The 22,030-nt window shown below is 37.7% G+C and overlaps 1 protein-coding gene across 1 annotated transcript in view; it reads right to left on the bottom strand.

Annotated features, from left to right (window-relative positions):
- LOC150089469 (uncharacterized) overlaps nt 1-16,738 on the bottom strand; it is a 39,071-nt gene extending 22,333 nt beyond the window's left edge. The window contains exons 1-3 of the mRNA XM_090389994.1: nt 16,628-16,738; nt 13,908-14,108; nt 1,071-1,398 (exon numbers count right to left, since the gene is read on the bottom strand). Of these exons, the coding sequence (XP_090246120.1) occupies nt 1,071-1,398; nt 13,908-14,108; nt 16,628-16,738 (640 nt within the window). The remainder of the gene's footprint in view (nt 1-1,070; nt 1,399-13,907; nt 14,109-16,627) is intronic.
- Nucleotides 16,739-22,030: the final 5,292 nt, after the last annotated feature.

The raw sequence follows: 22,030 nt of genomic DNA, 5'->3' as shown, positions 1-22,030 counted from the left end.
ATGCTTGACACTAACTTGTTCAATTACTAAATGTTTATATTGTTTAATATTTTTTAATGTTAAAAATAAATAATTTCTATATTTAAAAATGTATTAAGTGGGAAAACATAATAATACACTGTGTATCCTTTATCATGAACTTTATACTGGGGAAACTTCTTACGCGGGAAAATAATGCATTACAACATACAGAGTTGAAATTGGAACTTAAAAAACCAAACCTAATACAGAGGAAAAGTCCTTATGCGGGAATTTCTTATCTGGGTTCTACTGTATATTGGTATTAAAAAAACTGTTGTAACTTTCTCTGATGACCACGTAGTTAAAGTATACATATTTACATGAATGCACTATTATAAAAGATGAGCACTAATTGAAGCTCTATCTGTTCCCTATCCTACTATTTTCCAACCTATGGCCAGGTCAGTTGTGCAATTAGGACTTATATTTTAGCATTTTGTTAACAAATCTATTGGCTTGCTAATGCTGTAGCTTCTTATACCTTATAACAAGTGTCTTCTCATGCCAATTTTTAAGTTATGCAGACTGATAAATTCTACTTTCTCTAAAATCAGATAACTTCCCCTTAAAATTCCTCCACTCAGTGATAGGAATTCTGACCTCTCCACTGTGTGACAAATAGCACACTACCAGACCCACTCAACTGCCAGAGGACTGAGCACTAAACAATATATATATATATATATATATATATATATATATATATAAAAAACACATTTCTGCTACTTCCCTTTCTTTTGTTTAGCATGCAGTGTAGCTGGCAACAGTCCTGCACTAATGTACATAACTTCCCATATGCACACTGAAATCAAGAGTGAATGTTCCCAGAAAAAGTGCAAATCCCATTGTCATCTGTGTTACTGGTATATATATCTTCTGCCAATAAATGTTATAATGATGAAAAAACTCCTCTGGCCATCTTGGGGTTTCATATCAACAAATAAAAAGAGACCATTCTATTTCTGAAAAATTAATATTTTTCATTATGGGGAAAAAAAAGGGAGGGAGGGAGGGTCATTTCATTTAAATTTTATCAACATAAAACTTACCTGTTTCATTACTCACAGAGCTGTCAAGCAAATTTTGGCTCTCTTTTCTTTCTGTTGAACATTTCTCCACTGCAGGATCTCGATTCATGCTCTGATTATTAAGGTCACTATAGCTCAATGTATCCAAATCCTTTGTACACGTATTTTGTGACCTTTCCTTTTGCAACTGATTTTTGTAAGCCTTTGCTATCATGCTATAATTTTTACATTCTCGCTTAAATTTGTCCAACTCTTTAGTAATTTCTGCACGAATCAGAGTTAATTCTGTCAGCTTTTTCTTGCTTCTTGCCAATTCAGCATCTTTTTCTTCTAACTGGTCTTGTAATCGCTAAATTTTAATGAAAAATACTTGTTTGAATACCATGTACAAATATTATTTATCTAAATTACATTACTAAAACATTATTAAGATCCACTTATTAGAGCCAAAAAGAGTTAAAGAAATAGTCCAATTACATTAACTATTTTTTTCTCATGATAGCAATCATGGGCTATCTTGAAATCGTTGGCAGTTAATATTTCAGGCAAAAAAAATCTTTTGAATTGAGTTAAAGCAATTTAATGTAATTTTCAAATTTAATGTAATTTTTCATTTTTTAAATTTTAATTATAAACCACCCAATAAACTGAATTGGGTTGCTTTATTTCTTCACATGTTGGTTGCTTGGACCTTTCTCAGAAAAGTAACTCTGGTCAGTGTGTTCACAGACTGGTTTGTATGCTGCAGAAATGGAAAACCTCAAAGGCAGGAGGCTCCATCTGACTTAGGCTAACTACAGCCTTTAAGTAAGAAACCCTATAAGAATTCCTCTTTCAATCCTCTAAAGAGATTGATCTCAATGATTGATCTCATTTTCTCTGTACAGGATTTAAAAACCCAGATCTCACTCTCTCCAACAAAACAGAAAGCTGGAAAACCCACTATAATATCATTAAACACAAGTCACTTCTGCCACAAAAAAAATTTAAATCCAGGAACCTTAGATATGTTTTGATGATCCTGCTCAGATTGCTGACAAACTGAATACGTATTTTGTATCTACAGTCACACAAGAGGAATTTTTTTAGGAGAGTGGATGCCAGAAGTTGATCAAACTGTACCAGGGAGCTAAATGATTTTGTAATAACTGAATGAAAAGGGGGAGAGAAATTCCTCAAGGTAAATTTAAGAAAGGCACTTGGAGTGGGTGGGATCTATCCAATTATATTAAGGGAGGCAGAAAAGGGGTCAAGCAAACACTTAGCCATAATTACGAGAGTATCCTTATATTCAGGAGATGTCCCAATGAACTGGAAATGTGTGAAAGTATCTCCAATTCATGAGGGGGGATCAAAGAGTGACATGAGTAATTACAGACCTGTTAGCTTAAAGCTTAACTTCTTAAATTAAATTTTAAAAAAATAATGGCGTCACTGGTTAAAGAAGTAATGCAGGACCATCTATATAGGAGTGCAGTTATACTTCAGTCACAGCATGGGTTTGACAAAAGACCTGGATTTTGTCTGACCAATTTGATTGGATACTATGATGCAGTAACAAAAGAACTGGATGCAAAAAATAATTTTTATATATACTTTGATTTCAGGAGAGCTTATGATACTGTTGCACATAAAAGATGCCTTAATGCCACACTGCTGTACAAATTGTGGCATTAAGGGCAAGTTAATGAAGGGATGGCTGAGAGGAAAAGATAGTTGTTATTAATGGACACTGCCCTTCACGAACTAATGTTGTCAGCAGAATTCCCTGGGAGTTCGGTGCTGGGCCCATTGTTGTTTTCAGTATTTATTAATGATATTGATAAAAGTATATCAGACTTAATGTCTAAGTTTGCGTATAATACAAAGATTGGCAGGATGATTAATGACAGTATGTTACTGCAACAGGATCTAGAAAAATTAGACAGTTGGCCTGAGAAATGACAATTCAGGTTTAGTATTGGCAAATGCAAAGTACTACACATGAGTAAGCAGTAATCCCAGATTACCATACCAACTGTGTGATACTACACTAGGGGTGGTGGAAAATAAAAAAAGACCTGGTATGTAAGAAAGCAAGCTGATCATCAGCAAAAAAAAAAAAAAAAAAAAAAAACTTCCCACATCACCTGTCTATTCTCTTCAATAGTTTTTCTAGTTCTTCTTTGAATTTCAAACTACCTCAACACCAGATGGAAATTTGTTCCAATGAAACACCATACACTGGCTGAAGGCAAACCTATCCTGCAACCATCCTTCCCCAATTTGAATTTATGTTCCCTCCCTTTTGTGTGTAGTCTGAGCAAGAGGAAGAATGCCATCAGCAGTGATCTTGCTCATTTCATTCAAAGCCTTAAACACCCAGGGTCCTGAGCTGGATATCATCATTCTTCTCCTTCTTGGTGATTCCTTTCTACTCCTCTCTCTTTCTCTCAGGGTAATAGGGAAATTTTTTTTTTTTTTTTTCCCCGCCTGTGCAGCATAAACCTCAGGCTTCCTTGCACCATATGGCTAATAATAATAATAATAACATATCAATTTAAGGCTACACTATTGTGAAAACAGTCATGTGGACCAAAGCTTATTCAAAGTGGTTTCTACAGAAGTGTAGTGAAGGAATACTGAAAAATGGAGTAATTTTGAAAGCACAGGCACTTAAATTTTATAAGCTAGTTGGTGGAGATGATGACACATTTAAAACTTCTGAAGAATGACTTTTGAAACAGTACTGTACTATAAACTTGTCCCCAAGTCACTAGATATTAACAAGGCTCCCAACATAAAGTGGGCATGAAAAAAAGTAACGCAGAGAGAATTACTGTATTATGTTGCACAAACAAGACTGGAAATCACAAGCTAAACCTATGGTGCATTGGTCAAAGCCGAAGTCCCTGGTATTTTAAGCACATCAACATGAAATCTTTACTTGTGATTTATAAAAATAGCCCTGACACTTGCACGATGAGTGATATTTTTGCTTCATGGTTTGAAAGCAAGTTTGTACCATTGGTGAGACATCACTTTCCTACCAGAAAACTTGAAGGAAAAGCTCTGTTACTGTTGAATCGCTGCCCAGCTCAACCTTCGGCTGATGTCCTAAAATCAAAAAATTACAAGAACACAGTCGCAATTCTGCCAAGGAACACAACTGCACTAATTCAGCCCATAGATCAGGGCATTATTCGAGCCTTCAATGCTTATATTGTGGTGAACTACTTGCTGGTGTTGTGAACTCAGAAATTCAAGTTCTAGAATTTCTGAAAACATTAACATTGACAATGTTGCATACTATATTGGATTAGTGTAGGAAAAAGTAAGCTCAATAGCAATTGAAAACTGCTGTCAAAAATGTATTGGAAAATATGAGATCATTAATAATTAGCTGGAGTTAGCAGCATTTTCAACACATGAAGCTAAGGCTGCTTGTAACGTACTTGGAGCAAATGTCCTGGCAGCTTTGATTGAGGTGGATGTGGAAGCTTCAGCTGCGCATTACATGAGTGAGGAAGAAATCGCAGCCTATGTGAACAGTGGAAGATAATCAACAAACAGAAGGCTAGTGACACAGGGAGTGACTCGGAAGATGACTTGTGGAAGGAAAAAGCAACAGAAATTAACCAGGTGCTTAAAAACATTAATGAGATGGTATTGTAAAATGTCAGAGTGATAGTGAACATCTTTATTTATTGCATATGACCATTGTTAAGAATTATGTACTGAAACAAAATGCTGTCATTAGTTCCGAAAAACTAAATTTTGTGACTATTTCACAATGGATGTTAGGTCCATGATAGCATTGTGTATTAGTTGAATGTAAAGGGAAAGGTAAACCTTATGTCTTTTAGTCTATATACTCATAAAACATTATCAAATAAAGTATTTATTGGCTAAGTAAAGTGTATTTGTATTAAAAAAAAATGGGAAGAAAAAAATGGTAAAATGTTTTGGCTCTAATATGCTTTACTGATAATGCAGGTATTAAAAGTTGTCACCTGACACCTGTGTTATATCTAGGGTGCACTGTATAAACAATGCAATGTTTATAAAAAAAATAAGGTGGAGGAACTATACTGAGAAACATTGCCTTTAATCATCTAAACAAATTAAATTACTAATTTTTATGAATTGAATGTATGTGTATATAATTCAAAATAATAAATTTTGAATTATATACACATACATTTATGATTATATTGAATTATTGAATTATATACACATACTTTAACTGACTTTTTTGATTATTAGTAGTATTAATTGAGGCATGTGATGCAAGAAAGCAAGTGCAAATGCTTATGTGGCATCAGCAAAAAAAAAAAAAAAAAAAAATTCATACATCCATTCCCTTTAAAATGTTTGTCCAGTTCCTCCTTGCATTTATTTAAGCTATTAACTTCCACAATGACAGATGGAAGTTGCTAAGTAAAGTGTATTTGTATTAAAAAAAAAATGGGAAGAAAAAAATGGTAAAATGTTTTGGCTCTAATATGCTTTACTTATAATGCAGGTATTAAAAGTTGTCACCTGACACCTGTGTTATATCTAGGGTGCACTGTATAAACAATGCAATGTTTATAAAAAAATAAGGTGGAGGAACTATACTGAGAAACATTGCCTTTAATCATCTAAACAAATGAAATTACTAATTTTTATGAATTGAATGTATGTGTATATAATCAAACTAATAAAAGCTTTATGATTCCCCACTTTAACTGACTTTTTTGATTATTAGTAGTATTAATTGAGGCATGTGATGCAAGAAAGCAAGTGCAAATGCTTATGTAGCATCAGCAAAAAAAAAAAAAAAAAAAAAATTTCATACATCCATTCCCTTTAAAATGTTTGTCCAGTTCCTCCTTGCATTTATTTAAGCTATTAACTTCCACAATGACAGATGGAAGTTTCCACCAATTAACCACCCACTGGCTAAAGGCAAATTTCCACACATCTATTCTACAACTATCTTTCCTCAATTTGAATTTATGCCCCCTTAGGTTTATAATCTAAGCAAGCGGAAGAATCCCATCAGAATTCAGCATGCTCAACCCACTCAGGCCTTAAACACCTGAATCAGATCGCCTTGTCTCCAGCTGCTGCAATTTGCAGAACTTAAGCCTTTCTTGGTAAGAGAACCCCTTCGTTCCCCTCACCAACTCTACATCCTTCCTAATATGAGGCCTCCAGACCAGTACGAATTATTTCATTGTACACTAGTACAATGAAATAATTCACTGTACACTAGTACAATGAATTACTTGGCACACTCAGGGTCCTGAGCTGGATATCATCATTCTTCTCTTTCTTGGTGATTCCCTTCTACTTTTGGCAAGACCCATCTGAATAGGAGAGTCAAAGTTTGTGGACATTCCCTTTGTCAATTCAAAGCCAAAATCAGACCATCTATGAGTTTATATCCCAGCCAATTACACTCCCCTCCCAAACACACCACCGTTAGTTTACAAGAAAAATTAAACAAGAATACCTGAAAACAGGACTGCCTATTTCAAGAGCAATCTCGAGCTAAAATAAATCATTAGGTTCACACACCCCTACCTCCACCAATCCACAGCAACTATGTTTACATGTAAGATTCATAAAACAAATGTAGATTAGTCTTATGGAAAACTAAGAAACTGCAAAAGAAAACATTCCAAAAATACCAAGCTGTGGGAAGGAGAAACTAATGGAGAGAATAATGTGGCTTTCTATGCCATTTATGACCACATAATGACATGTATAGAACTTCCCTAAATGAAGGAGAGAAACTTTGGATGCTAATACAAACTGATTAATAATAGTAGTGATAAACGATGGAAACAAGCAAGCTTATACAGCATCAGCAAAAGAAAACGGGGGGGGGGGGGAGAACACACTACCCATCTCATCTCTTTCATCCTAACTACCCAATTCCACATCCAGATTTTTTTTTTTTTTTTTTTATGTGAACCCCAAACACCGAGAGGTATTAGAACTTATAGTACTTAGTACCGTGCTTGGGTTGGAGGTTGAGAAGACGAAAGAAGATATTTGTTGACATTGGACTTGAACTTCTGTAGATTGTAATTTTCAGGAAATACATATGAAGGAACGTTGTTCCAGAAAACAGCAGTTGAATGAATAAATGAGGAAAATGAAAAGTTGGTTCTGTGGGACAGTAAATGGATGTTGGCTGGTGGCAGCATGTGTTCGGACTGTTTTGAAAGAGAGAGCGGGAATTATAGAAGCTAATTCAGAAGAACAGTGCCCATGGAAGTATCTGTAGAAGAGGCATGCAGCAGAAACAGTGCGTCTATGAGACAGCGAGTGGAGAGACTCTGTTAGAGATGAATCATTAATTAACCTAACTGCCCTCTTCTGAATGGAATCAAGAAGCCTGAGAGAGGTTTTGGGGGCAGCACCCCAGATGTGGGAACAATATTCCATGGCAGGGCGGATTTGCGATTTATACAGAGTGAGCAGCTGTTTGGAAGAAAAGTAATGCCGAGAGCGAAAGAGAAAACCAAGTTTTTTAGATGCAGAGGAAGCAATATTTGTAATGTGCTTGTGCCAAGAGAGATTACAAGTCAGGGTAATCCCCAAAAGAGATATATGCTTTTGCCTAGAAATTGGAGTGTCACTAAAGATAAGCATAGGAGCAGAAGAAACCTTTTTGCGAGATATAAGACAAGACTGAGTTTTAGAAGGGTTGAAATCAACTAAGTTGTCTTTGCCCCACTGGAGAATTACCTGAAGATCGGCATTTAAGGAATTGGTAGCAGATTTTCGAGAAGTTGAAGCTGATTGAGCAGGACAAGGTTTCTCAAAATGGAAAGTTGAATGCAATGTGTTATCATCGGCAAAACTAAGGATAGGATTTCCAGTCAATGGAAGAAGGCCATTGATATACAAGAGGAAAAGAGTGGGGGACACCAGCATTAGTGGAGAAGTTAGAAGACAGAGAGCCATCTACCATCACCCTCAGTGAGCGATCAGAGAGAAAACTGGATAACCAATTACTAAAAACAGTTGGCAAACCATAAGATGGAAGCTTGTTTATAAGACCTTTATGCCAAACACGATCAAAAGCCTTTGAGATGTCAAGAGCAACTATTTGTGTTTCACCAAACCTTTCCATTGAATTAGTCCATAAATGGGTAACATAAGCCAGAATATCACCAGTGGATCGACACTGACGGAATCCATACTGGTGATTGTTGATCAGACGGAAGGTTTCAAGGTAGTTTAAGAGTTGGCGGTTAATTGATTTCTCCATTACTTTAGAAAGAGTAGAAGTAATTGCAATGGGACGATAATTGGATGGGAGGGATTTGTCACCCTTTTTAGGAACTGGCTGGATATGAGCAAATTTCCAGGCAGAAGGAAAAACACCTTTAGAATAAGAAAGTGAAAAAAGGCGGCAAAGAATAGGAGTAAGTTCAGGAGCACAGGTTTTGAGAACAAGTGGAGAAATACCATCAGGACCTGGAGCTTTCTTAGCATCGAGATTCATCAAAATCCTTCTGATATCCTTTTGATGGAAGACCACAGGAGGCATTGAATGGAGTGTGTTGGGAATGGTGGGAGGTGTTTTACCAAGATCATTAATACATGAGCTCAAAGAAAAATGGGATGCTAGCAGGTCAGCTTTATCCTTGGCTGAAGTGACAACAGAACCATCTGGTTTGGACAGAGGTGGGAGCAGAGATGGGCAAAAGTTGCGGCCAATAGCTTTGGCAAGAGACCAGAATGCTCGGCTACCATTAGGGCAAGAAGCAAGTTTTCTACTCTTAGCCTGTTCAAACTCTAGTTTGGACTGATTAATAACTGCTTTACAATTGTTGCGAGCTTTGGTGTAGGCAGAAAATGAAACTGAAGAATTAGAAACAAGCCAATTACGATATCATTCTTCTCTTGGACAGCCTTAGCACATTTATTGGAAAACCAAGGTTTAGATAAAGGACGAGATTTTAAAGTGGAGTGTGGGATAAAGGATTCCATTCCTGCAAGAATAATTTCAATGACACGATCTGAGCAAACGTTGACATCAGAACTTTTGAAACAGTAATCCGACCAAGGAAAAGAAGAAAAGAAGTCTCGCAGGTCATCCCATTTTGCATTCTTGTAATGCCAAACAACACGAGGTTTGGAATAGCCACGAGATAAAGGTTCCATTGGAGAAGAGACAATCACCAAGTTGTGATCTGAAGTGCCTAGGGAGCTCTCACTTCGACCGTGTACCTAGAAGGGTTGTTTGTGAGAAAAAGATCAAGCGTATTGGCTGTATGATTAGGATTGTCCGGTATTCTTCTAGGTAAATGAACAATCTGTGCTAGGTCATTAGTAATTGCAAAAGCCTCAGCATCTCTACCTGCTGGGTCGGTGTGACTAGAAAACGGAAGCCAGCTGGGGTTGTGAACCAAGGAAATCACCAAGGAAAATTACCTCACTGTTAGGAGAGTTGGACTGGAGAAAGTCAAGTTGCAACGAGAGGAAGTCAAAGAGCTCAAATGTGATTAGTCGAGTTGGGAGAACGGTAGAGACAACAGATGAATTTGACACAATGAGGTAGAGAAATTTCAAGCCAGAGAAGATCAAAGAGAGGAGATTCCAAATTGCTAAGTCTCTGACAGGGAATATCAGAACGGACATATGCACAAGTACCACCTTTGAAGCAAAAGGAATCATACAGCGAATAATTTGGGCATCTGAGATGAGCAGTAGTTGAATCAACCGATAACTGAGATTCTGTCAGAAAAAGTACATGAGGTTTGGCAGACTGCAAGTGGAAATAGACATTGTTGAGATTAGAATTGAGACCACGTATATTTGTGAAATGAATTAGGAAGTCCTTGGGAGGTTTAGATCTTTTCGCAGATAAGCTTGCTCTATTAGTTTGACAATTCATGGTGTATTCAATAGTAAGAAGAAGTGGGTGGGACATGCTGTATGAAGTAATGAAATTTTTGGATATGGCGCACACCTGGTAAGAATATACCCAGATCCTTGACATAACATGGCCTCGACAATGCTCCCCGCATACACACTACTCGGACTCCCTCCAGTCATTATCTGGCAGAGTAGAGGTAGCAAGATTATACACTAGCTGATCCGGAAGCCTCCTAGAGAGTTACCAATAGGTCCGGTCCGGTGTACTAACTAGCGGCCAGCCTGCGAAAACCGTTTTAGAGCTGTACCCTCGAAATGTAAGGAATATTGGATCTCGCCACGACGTTCATCATAACCTCAAAAGTCATCAATCATACTGCATGATGGAAGAGATAGGGAAGGGTTGACCGGAACTTAGCTCTAGAGACTAAACATGGGTTCCACCACTTCAAGCCTCCAATAAGCAAAGTGGTGGTATTTCACTGGTTGATGAGAGTCATCTTCCACCTAGTACTGCCTGGTAACATAGAGGGGCGGCGTTCCTCCATGTGGTGTGGGCGCCACACCTCGACCCCTGCTTACGTTGGTTCACACCTGGGTGGTCACCCACCATGTACTTGTGCATGGAGGTTATACCCAGGATTACTAATAGTCCCACCATCGTGAAGGTGCAAGCAGAGGATTTGGCTGTCACAGACCGTCCGGACTTCGCCGAAATTGGGTCCACTTGACTTGAGTGTCACCCGAATATCAGTTCCATCAGCGTTTTAGACTCCCAGGTAGCAAGTACAGCTTGTCTGGAATATCTGAGAGAATGTCTGTGACAACCTCAAGGACCATGGAAGATGGAAGTTTGTTCCAAAAATCAATTGATCTCTGGCTGAAAGCAAATTACAGCACATCTATCCTGCAACAGTTTTTCAATATAAATTTAATGTCACTTTGTCGCCATTGTCTGTAAAAGAGTAAGGATGACATTAGCATTTAATTATCTCAATCCTTTCAAAGCCCTTAACACTTCAGGTCAAATTGCAGGTACCTGTTTCAATTTTGTAAAAGATTTTAACCTTAATTATATACATATATAAAATTAATCAGGAAAAGTAGATTTATGTACTTCATTTATAAGTAAATGAAGTACATAAATCTACCCAAATAAATGCACCTATAATACTACAGTCCATTCCAGTTATCGTGGACTGATGGTATTAGTGGACTGATGTTATTAGTGGAGTTATTAGTGATGTTATTAGCTCATCGTGGACTGATGTTATTAGTGGAGTTCCTCAGGGCTCAGTGTTGGGTCCATTATTGTTTTCTGTATTTATAAATGATATTGATGATGGTATATCGGGCTTAATGTCCAAGTTTGCAGACGATACAAAGGTTGGCAGGGTTGTCAAGGAGACTACTGACACTATGCTGCTGCAACAGGATCTGGAAAGGTTGAGCAGATGGGCTGAGAGGTGGCAAATGAAGTTTTACATTGACAAATGTAAAGTACTACACATGGGAAACAGCAACCCCAGAGCAACGTATCAACTTTGTGGTACTACACTGACAGTGGTAGAGAATGAAAGGGACTTGCGGGTGGTTGTGCAGGCAGATATGAAGTTCTCTGAGCAGTGCAGACGGGCTGCAAGAGTAGCTCATGGAGTATTGTCAATGATATACAGGAATTTTTCCAGCAGGGATAAGGAGGTGATTATTCCATTGTATAAGGCGATGGTCAGGCCACACCTAGAGTACTGTATACAGGTCTGGAGGCCTCATTTCAAGAAGGATGTAGAGCTGCTGGAACGAGTACAGAGAAGGGCAACAAGATTAGTGAATGGAACAAAGGGGTGCTCTTACGAAGAAAGGCTTAAGTTTTGCAAATTACAGTGTCTGGAGACTAGGCACCAGCGAGGTGATCTGATAGAGGTGTATAAAGCCTTGAATGGTTTAAGCATGCTCAATGCTGATGGGATTTTTCCTCTAGCTCAGAAAAATCACCTGAGAGGGCATAAATTCAAATTGAGGAAAGACAGATGTCGGATAGACGTGCGGAAATTTGCCTTTAGCCAGCAGGTGGTTGGTTGGTGGAACAGACTTCCATCCCTTGTGGTGGAGGTTGACAGCCTAAATAAGTGTAAGGCTCAGCTGGACAGGTATTTTGAACGAACAGAGGGGTGAAGTGGAAGTGGGTTTTTTTTTTTTTGGCTGATGCTGCATAAGCTTGCTTTCTTGCATCAAATGCCTCTACTAATGCTAATGCTAATTACTAATAGTCCCACCATCGTGAAGGTGCAAGCAGAGGATTTGGCTGTCACAGACCGTCCGGACTTCGCCGAAATTGGGTCCACTTGACTTGAGTGTCACCCGAATATCAGTTCCATCAGCGTTTAGACTCCCAGGTAGCAAGTACAGCTTGTCTGGAATATCTGAGAGAATGTCTGTGACAACCTCAAGGACCATGGAAGATGGAAGTTTGTTCCAAAAATCAATTGATCTCTGGCTGAAAGCAAATTACAGCACATCTATCCTGCAACAGTTTTTCAATATAAATTTAATGTCACTTTGTCGCCATTGTTGTCTGTAAAAGAGTAAGGATGACATTAGCATTTAATTATCTCAATCCTTTCAAAGCCCTTAACACTTCAGGTCAAATTGCAGGTACCTGTTTCAATTTTGTAAAAGATTTTAACCTTAATTATATACATATATAAAATTAATCAGGAAAAGTAGATTTATGTACTTCATTTATAAGTAAATGAAGTACATAAAACCCAAATAAATGTACCTATAATACTACAGTCCATTCCAGTTATTTGGGATACATCGGGACTAGTGCATTTTGGCCCAATTAAGCGGCTGCCCCAATTATCCGAAGTTTCACGTAAATAGTTAAAAATACAATGTGCCCCCCCCCCGTTTACAATTGGTTCACTGTACAATCAAATCACGTTACGATGGAGTCACCATAGTAAAGTACAGTTCACTATACGATGTGCAGTAAGCGCCGGTCATTGTGATCACGTTTGTGAATTGAATTTTAATTCTATTAAACAGCGATTCTAATTAGCGAAAATAGGAGGAATATTATCCACAGGCTATAAAAGCAAAGATATATTAAGCACAAATTTACCCTTTATTACCTTACAAATTAAATGATATGTGAAAATCGGAAGAACATGTGATAATTGGAATAATTAATACGTACTATAATATGTACATACTAACTAGTTGACATTTCTGTTCACTGACATTTGTGGGTAGGGGTTAAAATTTAAAACTGTAAAAAGATAAGCAAACAGTAACAAAGAACACGGCACACACAAATTGCAAGTAACACAATACGTGCAAGTGAAAACGGAGTAACGAGTTACAAAGCTTTAAAAAATACGAATGAAGAGAAGATCTGAAAATTAATTTTTTTATATGAGTGAAGATTTCGTGGAAGTGTAAACACATTTCACCATAACAACCCACAGAATTCCAGCTGTCGGTATTATTGCAAATTCAATAAGATCGAGTTTACTGTCCATTTATGATAGATTTTACTAATAGAAACGCCCAATAAACAGGTGACTGCTAATTGTTTTTATTGTTTTATGGTTGTGACCTCCAGAATTTCGACTGAACCACATGGTACCATCGGAGACAATTGTAGGGTAATCTACAGTGCTACAGTCTCCTGCCCCGATTAAACGGCATCCTGTCCCAATTAAGCGAAGTAAACCCTGGCTATTTTCTCGATTGGTTTCTGTTTTTTAAGATTTGCCCCAAATAAACGGCTGCCCCGATTAACCGGTGGCCCAAATAACCAGAATCCACTGTACTTGCATTACTTGATGTACAATTTTTTTAATTAACATCCACTGAAGAGAATCCCCAAAAAAGGGATTGATACATGTTTCAATAAAACCATCTTTTCACATCAAGAGGATCATTTAATAACGAATAAATTACCATTAGAATTAACATTTACAATAATGAAAATAACAAATAACATACTCTGATCTCGGATGAAAAGTTATTGCTGGTACTGGTTTCCGAGTTTGCTAAGAGCTCCTTTTTGAGTTTCTCACATTGATTCTGAAGGCTACAACATTGTTTTTCTAAACGATAACCATTGCTTGTAATTAAGTGCACTTTTCCTAACAACTGCTCACGTTCGTGAGTCAGATTCCGTACTTCTGTTTCTAACTCAGTTATCTATATATAGAAAGGAACAATTTTAGATGTAATTTAATACTGAAATAAAAGTAAAATTATTTTACATCCAAATGTGTAAGCATAGCTGATTCTACTGAGGGCAGATGCTAAAGAAACCATCTAATAATTCCATATTGAAGTGAATTTTAAAAACAAAATTGGCAAAATTATCAGTTATTCCCTGAAATAACTAAAGAAACTATTTTATAGACAACAAAGACTTATAACTAAGTCAGTGTTGTTGATAAAAACAAGTTTATCAACTATGTGAGGTGTGATCAAGACGTTTATGGTGCCACAGAGCTGAAACATTTTACTGAAACAAATGTAGGTGTGATTCACTTAGACATAGTAATGCAGGAATTACCCATTTATTTGCATCAGTCTGAATTAGTGTACATTGAATATAAGGTGTTTTATATATTTCACTGCATTTTAAATTAGGTCATTTTGCTGAGCAGTGGATCAAATTTTGTCTGACATTAGGGAAAACATGCAACAGAACCCCACAACAGTCTCCCCCCCACGCACCCTGGTACCTATTTTCCTTCAGTTCTACCCAAAAAGCTCAGCATTGGCCATTGAAAGATATTTTTTTTTTTTTTTTGGATTCAAGAGGACCACTTGTCCAAGATGAAGATGATCCTCACTCTGGCCACCCTTTAACTTCAAAAACCAATGATTTGAATGGCAAGGTCTCACACATCAGGATCTTCTTCAACATACTGGCTCCTGCTGACCCGCACTATTTCTTTCATCATTACTGGTAACAAATCAAAGGTCTACGACATTCAGAAAAAAAACAAAATATAAAAAGGTCATCACAGTCAAGGCTGGGTCTTCACCAAGGTCCAAAGCAGTAAAACAAAATGTGAAGATAACACTAATCTACTTTTTATTTTTTTGACTCATTATTATTATGAATTTGTTCTGTATGGTGGAACAAAACACCACAAAACAATTCTACAGCAATTATGTGATGCTGTTCAGAGAAAACAGCCAAAAAAGGTGGACTTCAGGATTTGGCACTTGCATCAGAACAAGATCTCCAGTAGACTCTTTCCATTCAAGAATTTCTTGTGAAGCACTTCATCACTATGGTTATCAAGGTTCCTGGGGCACGCAGTACAGTGACTACATTTCGCACAAGTTCCAGGTGTTTTATTTTGCCTACATGGTTCCTGTTTTTCCTTGGCATTCTCAGTTTCCAAAATCACTAATAGCAATTTTAATGTATTTGGTTGTTGTTACTGTTGTTGTTATTTGATTTTTAGGAGCATTAGCAACTAAGACCATATTGCTCCAGCATATGCGGTGGTCATTCCCTGACCTTTCCGCATCCTCCGTATTTGGTGGTGACGGGCTCGAACCCCGGTCTAATCAAGAGCGTGTGCTACGCACTGCTGCTCCTTCCCACCTGGCTACGGAGGTGCCCTAATGTATTTGGGTAGCCATTCTAGAGAATGCACAGCTATTAGTGGTTTTACCAAATTCATTCCTAATTCTTCAAGAAATAGGTGCCTTCTAAAGTTTTACCTTTTTTGCAATCTTCGTATTTCTTTGTGTACAGAACAAATCCATTAACTGCTGCCAAATTCAGAATATGGAAAAATATCACCAATGGCTAATGCTTAGTGTTATGGGAGCACGTATATTCTCCAACTATGCAATCCAAGTGTCTACAGCCCCTTTGCACTTATTGTAGTCTAGTATCACTTGGGGTTTGAAACCAGTTGTTTCATCTGATATATTCAAATCAAAGTGCTGAGTTGATAGTAAGACTTATTTTTCTTAAAAACATAGGAAATCATCATGGCATCCTTAGTAAATACAGCATTAGTTGAGTGCACTGTACGATTTCTATTTGGGCAAAATTCTTGAGGAACACCTCTTTTCAATTGAGCTGCATAGTTCCATTTAGTGTTTTACCCTGCTTCAATAATTCTTGTGCAAGAGCAAGAGATGTAAAGAGGTTATCGGTAGTAACTCCATAACCTGAAGACAAACCTACCAAATCTAATTCTACTCTCTTGCCCTGTTCCTTTTCGGGTGCACCAATCATTCCAGTATAAATTTGCATGTTCCAGCAATAAGAATCTTCTACATTACATGAGGTCCATATCTTTATCCCATACCTGGACGATTTGGATTTCATATAAACACAAAATGAACACTGGCCACGGAATGGGACAAGCTACTCATCAATGCATAAGTTGCCACCAGGAATATGAGCTTTTTTTTTAAATTCAAAACAAACATGCGGAATATATTCTCAATTGCTGCTAACTTATTCTCTTCTCGAGTAAGTTAGTGCATTGTGGTGAGTCTCTATATTGTCAAATCTAATGAATCTGAGAAAGTCCTTCATTCTAGTGCGTGTCATAGTTGCAGAAAACAATCACACATTGCAATGCAGGATTTCTGTGGCTCCATAATTCTAGAATGGGTTCCTGACATGCTTTGAGTGAACCAGCAATAATCAACAGGCCCATGACTGCTTTAATTTCTAAACGACTTACTTGCTTCCATTCATCACCTTTTAGAGAGAGAGCTTTACAATTGGTTTCTTGAATAAGTATATCCAAAATTTCGTCAGTGATGAATAAGTCGAATGCTTCTATGGGTGTCATAATCCTCTCACTATAGGTCTGGGTTTTTTGTTCAATATGTTTGTTGCAAGATATCTTCTTGCAAATGGTTTGTTTTTTGACCACCGAGTGCCATCTTTAGTCAAAATTGTATTTGAAGAATTATTTTCACTTCCATCGTCAGATAATTCATTATCAGCAGGTACAGAATTATTGTTTTCACAGTCTTCGTTGGATGAATTGCTAATTTGTTGCCTTTGGCTTTATGAAATGTTTTCCCGTAACACATCTTCAACTTCCGACAATTCCAGTTCATCAGGAATATCCTCAAACTCTTCGTTTACAAACTTTTCAAGTTCGGCTTCAGATGCATGACTTCGTCTAGCTACGGACTGCCAAAATCAAGCATGCGAGAATATTACGCTGTGAGCAACAAAACAAACATGTCACAACATGTCCTAACACACTTTCAAGCATGCCACACACTTCATGCATTAAGAATCTGCAGATAAATGAACCACTAGGTGGCAGTGATCACAGTGTGTTGAAGTGGGATTTACTCAAGGAGGTAACTACCATCAGAGGTAAAGGGAAGGGTTTTTGTTTTCGTAAAGGCGACTATGATGGTCTGAGACAGTATTTAAATTCTATACAGTGGGACCAACTGATGATGTTACCAACAGCAAACTCAAAATGGGAAGCATTCAAGGAACTAATCTTGGAGGCTACCAGGCTTTACGTACCAACTAAGAAATATTGTTCAAGGTTTAGGCCTAAATGGTTGTCAGATGAACTAATGAGACATGTGGCAGAGAAGAAAAATGCATGGGATACATACAAATTAATGGGTGACACGGAAGCCTATGATAGATATAAGTTGGTCTGTAACCAAGTCACAAAGGAGATTAGGCAGGCAAAGGCAGACTACGAAAAATCCTTGGCAAAGGATGCAAAGAAAAACAGAAAAGAGTTCTTTACCTATTTAACCTCAAGAAGGAAAGGGATGAATCAGATTGGTCCACTGGATATTGATGGTTCAACAGTTGAGGATCCTGCTCAGGTGGCTAACAATCTAAACAAGTATTTTGCATCTACATTCACGCATGAGGAGTTATTCAGGAAGGAGAATGATGTAGGTAAAGTAAACATTGGCAGTGAGCTGGATGATTTTGTAATAACTGAGAGGAAAGTGGAGGAGAGATTGTTGAGGATAAACATAAAAAAGGCACCTGGGGTGGATGGGATCTATCGAGTTATATTAAAGGAGGCAGCAAAGGAAGTAAGCAAACCCCTAGCCATAATTATGAGAGCTTCTTTGGACTCAGGGGAGGTATCCATAGACTGGAGATGTGCAAATGTAACCCCAATTCACAAAGGAGGATCAAAAGCTGACACAAGTAATTATAGACCTGTTAGTTTAACTTCTGTTCCAGGTAAATTAATGGAGGCACTGGTTAAAGAAGCACTGCAGGATCATCTAGACAAGAATTCAGTTATAGCTCAGACGCAGCATGGTTTTGTTAAGGGCAGGTCTTGCCTGACCAATTTTATTGGATACTATGATGAAGTCGCAAAAGAACTAGATGCAGGGAACAACTTTGATATTATATATTTGGATCTTAGAAAGGCTTTTGATACTGTTGCACATGGAAGACTGCTGCACAAATTGGAGCAGTGTGGCATTGGAGGCAAATTGCTGCTATGGATAAGGGGATGGTTGAGTGGCAGAAGACAGAGAGTGATAATCAATGGACACTGCTCAACGTGGACTAATGTTATTAGTGGAGTTCCTCAGGGTTCAGTGTTGGGTCCGTTGTTGTTTTCGGTGTTTATGAATGATATTGATGATGGGATATCAAGTTTAATGTCCAAGTTTGCAGATGATACAAAGGTTGGCAGGGTTGTTAAGGACACCACTGATGCTATGCTGCTGCAACAGGATCTGGAAAGGTTGAACAGATGGGCTGAGAGGTGGCAAATGAAGTTTAACATTGACAAATGTAAAGTACTACATATGGGAAACAGTAACCCCAGAGCAACGTATCAACTCTGCGGTACTACACTGACAGTGGTGGAGAATGAAAAGGACCTGGGGGTAATTGTGAAGGCAGATATGAAGTTCTCTGAGAAGTGCAGACGAGCTGCAAGAGTAGCTCATGGTGTCTTGTCAATGATATACAGGAATTTTTCTAGCAGGGATAAGGAGGTGATTATTCCCTTGTATAAGGCAATGGTTAGGCCACATCTTGAGTACTGTATACAGGTCTGGAGGCCTCATTTCAAGAAGGATGTAGAGCTGCTGGAACGGGTACAGAGAAGGGCAACAAGATTAGTGAATGGAACAAAGGGTTGCTCTTACGAAGAAAGGCTTAAGTTTTGCAAATTACAGAGTCTGGAGACTAGGCACTGGCGAGGTGATCTGATAGAGGTGTATAAGGCTTTGAATGGTTTGAGCATGCTCAATGCCAATGGGATTCTTCATCTTGCTCAGAATAATCGGCTCAGAGGGCATAAATTCAAACTGAGGAAGGACGGATGTCGGATAGATGTGCGGAAATTTGCCTTTGGCTAGCGGGTGGTTGGTTGGTGGAACCGACTTCCATCACTTGTTGTTGAAGTTAATAGCCTAAACAAATTTAAGGCTCAACTGGACAGGTATTTCGAGGGAATGGTGTGTTTTTGTTTTTTTTTTTTTTGTTTTTTTGGCTGATGCTGAATAAGCTTGCTTTCTTGCATCATATGCCTCTCCTAATGCTAATGCCCTGAATAGTACAAAAAGTGCACAAATGAATAACTGCACTCTATAATGATTAACTATGTTATAACTAGTGACCCCAATCAAGAAATTATTTTTTCTAAGTTAGATATTTAAATTTAAGCAATTACCCAATAGAGATTTGGAAAAAGGTGAAAAATTCAGCTAAAAAAATAACGAAGCCACTAAGACATTAATTGAGAAAAATATTGTAAAAAAAAGTACATTGGGGTCACATAGTGACCCCCCACCTGGTCATCAGAAGGTTAAAGAAGTAAAGCAGGACTACTTGGACAGGAATGCAATTATACTGCAATCACAACATGTATTTGTTAAGGAGCTACTATGATGCGGTGACCAAGGAACTGGATGCAAAAAATAATTTTGATATCATATACTTGGATTTCAGGAAGGCTTTTGATACTGTTGCACATAAAAGACAGCAGTATAAATTGGAGCAGTATGGCATTAAGGGCAATGTTATACTTAAGGGATGGTTTGAGTATGTGAAGACTGATTATTAATGAACACTCTTTGGGGAATAATGTTAGTAGTGGAGTCCCCCAGTATTCAAGTGCTGGACCGACTGTAATTTTCCATATTTATTAATGATATTGGTGAAGGTATATCAGGCTCAATGTCTAAGTTTGCAGATGATACAAAGGTTGGCAGGGCAGATCATGACAGTAATCAAAGCACACTACTCCAACAAGATCTAGAAAAATTAGGCAGAGAAATGATAGTTGAAGTTTAACATTGTTAAATGCAAGCTTCTGCATATGGGTAGCAGTAATCCCAGATTAACATACTAACTATGTATTATTACACTTGGGGTACAGGAAAATGAAAAATACTTTAGGATAATTGTGCAGTCAGATAGGAAGTTCTCTGAACAGTGCAGATGGGGGCCAGGACAGCTCTTGGAATTTTGTCAAAGATATACAGGAAGTTTGCTAGTAGGGAGAAGGAAGCTACTATCCCTTTGTACAAGGCAATGGTTAGGATGCATCTTGAGTATTGTATACAGGTCTAGAGGCCTCACTTTAGGAAGGATGTAGAAATCAACTAGATTGGCAAAGGGAACGAAAGGGTGTTCTGTAATTACTGTTTCTGGAGACTAGGCACCTGCAGTGTGATCTGATTTAGGTGTTTAAGACCTTGAATGGATTGGGTACGCTGAATGTGAATGGCATTCTTTCCCTTCAGCCAGCAGGTGGTTGATTTGCTACAACAGGCTTCCATCTGCTGTTGTGGAAGTGGACAGTTTGAATAAATTCAAGGAAGAACTAAACTTTTTTTTTTTTTTTTTTGGCTGATGCTATATAAGTTGCTTTTCAGCATCATTTGCGACTACTATAGCAAAAATTTTTTACCATTTTCCCCAATTTTTTTTAACACAAATACACTTTACTTAGTAAATAAATACTTTATTTACGATTGCTTTATGAGTATATAGACTGAAAGATAGATTATATCATTACATTTCTCTTTACATTCTACTAATACACAATGCTGTTGTGGAGTTAATTTTACGCATCTATTCTGAAATATTCATGAAATTTGGTTTTCCAGAGCTATGAAACCATTTTGTTTTGGTACATAATTTTTAATAGTGATCATATGCAATAAAGATGTTCACTATCACACTGGCATTTTACCATACCATCATCTCATTAACATTTTCAAGTATTGCTTTTTCCTTCCACAAGTCATCCACATTATCTTCTGAGGCACTCTATGTCACTGGCCGTCTGTTTGTTGATTGTCTTCCACTGTTCACGTAGGCTGCAATTTCTTCCTCACTCATGTAATGTGCAACTGGAGCTTCCCCATCCACCTCGATCAAAGCAGCCAGGACATTTGCTCCAAGACTACTAACCAAGTACATTACAAGCAGCCTTTGCTTCGTGTTCTGAAAATGCTGCTAACTCCAGATAATTATTAGTGATCTCATCTTTTCCAACACATTTTTGAAATATATTCTTTGACATTTCAAAAATACATTTTTGACAGCAGTTTTCAATTGCTGTTGAGCTTACTTCTTCCTGCGCTATTCCAATATAGTATGCAACATCAGAAATTCTCAGTTTTCAGAAATTCTAAAACTTGAATTTATGAGTACGCAACACCAGCAAGTAGTCACCACAATATAAACTTTGAAGGCTCGAATAATGCCTTGATCAATGGGCTGAATTAGTGCAGTTGTGTTCCTTGGCAGAAACAATCTTGAATTTGATCTTGCCATCTTCAGGACATTAGCTGAAGGATAAGCTGAGCAGTGATCCAACAGTAACAGAGCCTTTTCTTCAAGTCTTTTGGAAAACAAGTGGCATCTCACTGATGGTACAAACTCACTTTTAAACCATGAAGCAAAAATATCACTCATCATCCAAATGTTGGAGCTATTTTATATAAATCACAGGTAGAGATTTCGTGCTGATGTACTTAAAACACTAGGGACTTCAACTTTTACCGATGCAGTAATTCTCCCTCTCTCTTTCTCTGTGATAGTTTTCACACCTGCTTTGTTGGTGCCTTTTTAATATTCATTTACTTGTCAGGGACAAGTTTATAGTACA

This window comes from Mastigoproctus giganteus, chromosome 2 (assembly GCF_048544385.1).
Source record: "Mastigoproctus giganteus isolate SK-2022 chromosome 2, ASM4854438v1, whole genome shotgun sequence".
Lineage (NCBI taxonomy): Eukaryota > Metazoa > Arthropoda > Arachnida > Uropygi > Thelyphonidae > Mastigoproctus > Mastigoproctus giganteus.
The sequence above is the reverse complement of the archived record's forward strand: the minus strand, read 5'-3'. Positions and strand labels throughout refer to the sequence as shown.